The sequence below is a fragment of the Otolemur garnettii genome, unplaced genomic scaffold, assembly GCF_000181295.1.
Source record: "Otolemur garnettii isolate 467f Iridium unplaced genomic scaffold, OtoGar3 scaffold00004, whole genome shotgun sequence".
In the NCBI taxonomy this organism is placed as follows: domain Eukaryota; kingdom Metazoa; phylum Chordata; class Mammalia; order Primates; family Galagidae; genus Otolemur; species Otolemur garnettii.
In genome coordinates, this window is record NW_003852399.1 from 3,369,358 (window position 1) to 3,375,033 (window position 5,676).

Genomic DNA, 5,676 nt, shown 5'->3' on the forward strand with positions numbered 1-5,676 from the left:
CCCCCCCCCAGTCCTTACCTTCTTTGTGTACTTAACTGTTATCTTTAACCTCTGGCATCTCCTTTCCCTACTTTTAACCTTCTCACCAGTTTTCTGCCCTTTCCTTCTTTTAAGTCAGCTCTTATCACAATCTCCAGGAAGCATCTTATAACCCCTGAGAATTTAAAGACCTTAAGCCCCCCAGACCCATTTCAACAAAGAAAAACTCTTGCCTTTTTTTTTTTTTTAAAACAACTTTTCCCCTCTTTATCCTCTTAAGAGCCAATTCTGTTAATCTGTCATTGATGAAAAGAAAATGGGGTAGGATGATGAAGAGAAGAGGAGGAAAAGAAACCTCACACACACTTAAGCTTTGGCGCCATTATATATCTGCCAAATATTTTATTTTTTTCTAAAAACAATAGAAAAAAATCAATTTTAAAAATGAAAATGTACTTAAATAAAAAAAAATTATGGTTTATCATACATGGTTTGAAATCTTGTATAACTGCTATAAACGTTTTATTAAAGTTATTTACATTTAATGGCCATATTTACACAGAAAAATTCAGTAAACCTCAAGATTCTCTTTAAAAACAATTCTTAAATACAAATCTGTTAAAGAAAAAAACAAAAAAGATGGTAAGCATAAAAAGAGTTCTTTTATGCCTGAACACCCATTTGAGGCAGTTTACATTATGGCTAAACCTTTCAGTCCTAAAGACCCAGCCAAGGTTGTGAGGTTGCATTTGATCATGCATTTGAAATAAGTTCATAGGTAATACATTGCAGTTCTGTCGGAAAGAACCTTTTTCCTTATTTTCCCTTAGTAACCAAGTGAGAATTCATGAGATCCCAGTTCCCTCCTCCAATAGGTCAGCTTATGCACAAGAGTTCCGCAGCTGTTCAAGTTTGTGTTTCAACTGTTCTCGGCCCTTCCTCAACAAGTCCTTTTCTGAAATGAGCTTTTGCTCTTCTGCTTGGATGGACAGGATATATGTGGTGGCTTTTTTAAGGATAACTACCTTGGGGGCCTTTTCATTGTTTTCCAACTCTGGGATCTGGTCGCGCAGGGCAAAAAAGCTCCGTTTCAGCTCATTCCTCCTCTGGCGCTCCAGGACATTGTGTGTCCGCCTCTTGTCATTCTCCTCGGTGTCTGAGGACCTGGGGCTGGTGCACTTCCGGTTGTTGCTGATTTGTCTCAGGACTCGGACACTGTCCAACTTGGCCCTCTTGGCAGCGGGATAGTCCTTCCTAGTGGAGGGGGGGGCTGCGTAGTTGTGCTGATGGGTGGACACATGGCACCGTTTGAGGACCAGTGGGCTGTGAGGAGGTCTGCTGTGGCCTCTGGCAGAGGGTGATCCTGATTCTGATCTTTTGGCAGGGGGCTGCCTCTTTTCCACGGAAACAACATCGATTTCTTCCTCATCCTCCTGTTCTTCCTCTTTAAGAAAGGAAATAGAAACCACCCAGTTAGCAATATTTCTTTAAAACAATCAATGACCAAATTACTTCAACACTGTGCAAATATAAGACATTGTTTGGTTGGTCTGTCAGGAAGGACTCTGGATGAGATTGTTCCCCAAAGGACAAAATCTAGCCAACCATCCTTACTCTTCTCTCCAAGAAGGTGGTCTCGTTAAGGGAATAGGATGACAGCTATGGCTAGGGCAGAGACAAAAAATTACAATTTATCAGGGCACGACACTGATGCCAATTCTTACCTAAGACTTAATGAGGCTCTGGGCACACCCAAAGTAAAGCACGTTCCCAAACACCTCCTATTTTTAAGGGACTTTACCAAGAACCTTTCAAGTGTTGCAAATGATAGCTGTAAATCTCTTGGTTATAACTTTAGTGACTTCCCGTTTTACTGGGAATGCAATAGAATAAAAAGGTTTTGCAGCTTTGCCAAAAGTCCTAAAGGATGGGGGAAGGAAAAAATAAGTCCAATTTTGGCAAAGATTTGAACTTAAGTTGTTTAAAATAAGCGAAGAAGGTCCTAACTCCTCAGCCCATCCTCTCTCAGGACACTTTCACTGTCTCCTGCATTGGGCAAGAGGCAACCCTGTCCCCCTGTCCACAGCCCCTCGGTTTCGCAGATGCTCAGTTCATTAAATTCCCACTTCTCAGAAGTTCAGGGGCGAAGGAGGCAATTCATTCACTCTCCCAGAGATCAATCTCTTATCCGCATTCACAGCCTACCTCCCACCCCACCCCCACCCCCACCCGCCCCAGGGCAATTAAAATGCTCAGGAGAGGTAAGAGGGAGTGGATTGAGTTGCAAGATAAACCAGAAGATTTAAAAACCCAAAAGAAATTCCTGAGGGGTGGGAGGGAAGGAGGTGGGCTGGCAACTAGGGCGGTCTAAGGGGAAGGAATGGGAGGGAACCCTAAACCTGGGATTGCGGAGATGACGAGGGCCCAGAGCCAAATTTGTATTCCTTCCAAATACAAGGAAAAGAGAAAGGCAGGGTCCACCGAAGTGGCCCAGAGCTGCTCCTTTTGAATAGGCCTCGAGGAGCCCCACTTACCAGAGTCGCTGCTGGTGGTGGGTGGTGTCTCTTCGTGGAGCACCAGGGGCTCAGGGCTGGCCCGCGGAGAGGACTCCGTGGAGGAGAGCAGAGACGAAGACGAGGAGAAGGTGGTGGAGTCAGGCGAGGCGCAGGGCTTGGGCGAGCTGCTGTCGTTGAGCGGGTAGGGGAAGACCACCGAGGGGTCGATGCACTCCGAGGCTGCGGCGCTCATGTCCTGGAGGTACAGGCTGGAGGTGGAGCAGCCGCTATGCCCGCGGGCGGGGCTCGGGCTGCTGCTGTCTTTGCGCGCAGCCTGGTAGGAGGCCAGCTTCTCTGAGACAAGCTGAGCGGCAGCCGAGAAGCCGCTCCACATACAGTCCTGGATGATGATGTTTTTGATGAAGGTTTCATCGTCTGGGTCGCAGATGAAGCTCTGGTTCACCATGTCTCCTCCCAGCAGCTCGGTCACCATCTCCAGCTGGTCCGCGGTGGAGAAGCTCCCACCGCCGCCGTCGTCGTCTCCCCTGGAGGAGAAGGACGCGACGGTAACGTAGGAGGGCGAGCAGAGCCCGGAGCGGCGGCTTGGGGACAGGGGCGGGGTGGGCAGCAGCTCGAATTTTTTCCAGATATCCTCGCTGGGCGCCGGCGGCTGCAGCTCGCTCTGCCGCTGTTGCTGGTAGAAGTTCTCTTCCTCATCGCAGTAGAAATACGGCTGCACGGAGTCGTAGTCCAGGTCATAGTTTCTGCTGGCGAAGCTTACGTTCAGGGGCATCGTCGCGGCAGCCTGCCAGAGGGGCACACAATAGGGGGGACACCTTTGAGTTAAGGGGGTATCTTTGGTGCCATAACTGGAGTCAGCGCCCAGTGCGCTCCACAGTCTCTAAGCACATCCCTTCCATAGCTATCCCCCAAAGGGGCCGGATAACGGGGCGACAAAAAAGGGTGCCTTGTCACCCGCTTTGGACATTCCTCTGCTGTTTCAGAAACCCACTTGGTGAACCATTGCATAGTGCCCGCCGAGCCTACGCCTCCCCACCTCCCCCTCAGGAGTCAGCCCCGCAGCTGCCAAGGAATCGAAATTGGCCTTGGGATCCTTAAGAGGCCGCGGTGCGGAATACAATTTGCTAAACTGAAGGCGCAAAGTTTTGCGCCACCTGAAGGAGAAGGGGAGAGGCGCCACGGCACTAGCTGCTGCGCTAGGCTCCCTCCCGCGCAGGGGCCCCTCGGCGCTGCTGAGCCGGTTCCCACTCGAGCTCTAGCCGCGGTCCTACCCCCGCCCGCACCACAGCCCCTCCCTAGCCTCTCCCCTCCGCTTCCTCCATCCTCACCCCCAGCGCGTCTCCCTTCCTTCCTTTGCCGGTTTTTCTTTTCTCTCGCCGTCTGGAGTGGCAAGCTCTATCGCCAGCTTTAACAGCCCCCCCCATAAATGAAAGGAGGGTGCTAAATAATAGCAGGGGCGCCTCCCTTCCAAGCTCAATACGGCGACGCTACTGCGCCAAAGATCCCGCTGCGATTCCTTGCCCCAAGCCGGGCGTCTTCCCCACCCCGCCGAGATAGCAGCTGTTCTGCAACCCACCGGAGCTCCGCTCTTAGCTGTCGCTCCGCATCTCGGAGGGTCAGGGACACCCGAGGGCGGCGGCAGCCGGGAGACCAGGCTGGGTGGAGATTCGCTCCAGTTTTTTAAGTCGACGCTTATAGGAGAATCAGGGACATTCCCTGCTTCCCCGCTCCTCTCACCGCGCCCTCCCCAATTATCAAGTCCTAACACCTCTGGAGACCAATGCTTTTAATTTTACTATTCTTTAAAAAAGGCATATGCCAACTTTTTAAAAGGAGCGAGGGTGAGTTAGAATCGCCGCGGGGATCAGCGGGCGGGACTCGCCGCAGTCTCTCCGGCTGTCAGAAATGCGGTAAGGCGAAATTTAAATGCCCTCCCGGAGACCGGGGAAAAGTCAGCTGCCGCGGAGCCCTCTGGCTCACGCACACAATATGTAATCCATATTTCTAGGACATCAGGATGCAGAGGGCCTCTGCCCACCGCGAAGCAATCCTCTGTCTCCAACCCAAACTGCAATCAATGCAATATAGCTGGAACGTGCGACCCGCCTGGGGTCGGGGGCATCAATTTAGACAGGCTAGTTTTCAGAACGCATCCCCGTTTTTCTTCTGTCTTCTCTCGCATCTTGACAAGTCACTCTATCCTGATCCAGTTCTGGATCACCTCCACCCCACCCCACCCTATAACTACTCTGTGAAAAGTGTCAATAGCGCAGGAATGGGAGATTGGGCATTCGGCTCATTTTAGTATTAAAACGCTAGGAAAAACTATATTAATATATTAAAAGACAAATAGATCCCGGTGCTTACCGGGTTTTCCACTACCCGATGGAAATCCAGAGTCCGAACAGCGGCAAGGAGCGACTTTCAGAGGAGCGAGTCCTGCAGCGGCGGGGAAAAGTGTCCCTAAATAGGCGAAATAGTCTCCCCGGGTCGGGAGAGTCACGTTCTTGCTCGGGTGTTGTAAGTTCCAGTGCAAAGTGCCCGCCTGCTGCTATGGGCAAAGTTTCTTGGATGCTGCGAGGGTTTGCGGACCGCTGGTGCGGAGTCAGCGGGAGGGCTGGAGTGGGGGCTTCAGGGCCAGAGGCGAAGCCCCTCTTTCACTCCGGTCTCCCTTCCCGGTCGCCCGGAGATCGGCTCTGCTTGCGGAGCTCTTCCACCCTTGCTGGCCCGCCCGCTCGCTCCCTCTGTCTCTAGCTGGAATTACTACAGCGAGTCAGATAAAGCCCCAAGAACCGGCTTTTATACAAACAGACTGATCCCTCCCTCTGTGCTTTTTCCCGCCAAGCCTCTGAAAAGCCCTACCCTTCTCAAGAAAGGAGGCGAGTAGACGCGGCCGCTGCCCGGGGTGGCGGCGGCCGAGAGCAGCACAGCTAAGGGGTCCTCAGCCCCGCAGACCATCTTATTATAAAGGCTTGTGGGCGGGGATTAGAGAGGGTTTCTTGTTCTTGTTCCCGCCCTCGGCTTTGGGAACCCGGGGCGGGGGGAGCTCTTTTGGGCTGGGAGAGGAGGAGACTGAGCTCGGCAGCCTGGCGCTTCGGCTATCGGATGTAAACAGTGCGAGAGCGGCATGAATTAACTGCGTGCGCCTACCATTTTCTTTTGCTCTCACTCAAACCTTCTC

General features: G+C 51.9%; 1 protein-coding gene across 1 annotated transcript; it reads right to left on the minus strand.

Annotated features, from left to right (window-relative positions):
• Window positions 1-484: 484 nt before the first annotated feature.
• On the minus strand, window positions 485-5,429 carry MYC (MYC proto-oncogene, bHLH transcription factor). Its single transcript, XM_012810707.2, has 3 exons — window positions 4,863-5,429; window positions 2,514-3,279; window positions 485-1,423 (listed from the first exon to the last, which is right to left on the minus strand). The coding sequence occupies exons 2-3, from the start codon at window positions 3,265-3,267 to the stop codon at window positions 861-863; spliced, it is 1,317 nt and encodes a 438-aa protein (XP_012666161.1). The 5' UTR covers window positions 3,268-3,279; window positions 4,863-5,429; the 3' UTR covers window positions 485-860.
• Between the last annotated feature and the right edge of the window lie 247 nt (window positions 5,430-5,676).

Bases quoted from the DNA above. Each gene is read 5' to 3' on its own strand.
- MYC (XM_012810707.2), bottom strand. From the start codon at position 3,267: ATGCCCCTGAACGTAAGCTTCGCCAGCAGAAACTATGACCTGGACTAC. The intron at 1,424-2,513 runs GTAAGTGGGGCT...CCTTTCTTAAAG, and splicing joins CACCACCAGCAGCGACTCTG to AGGAAGAACAGGAGGATGAG.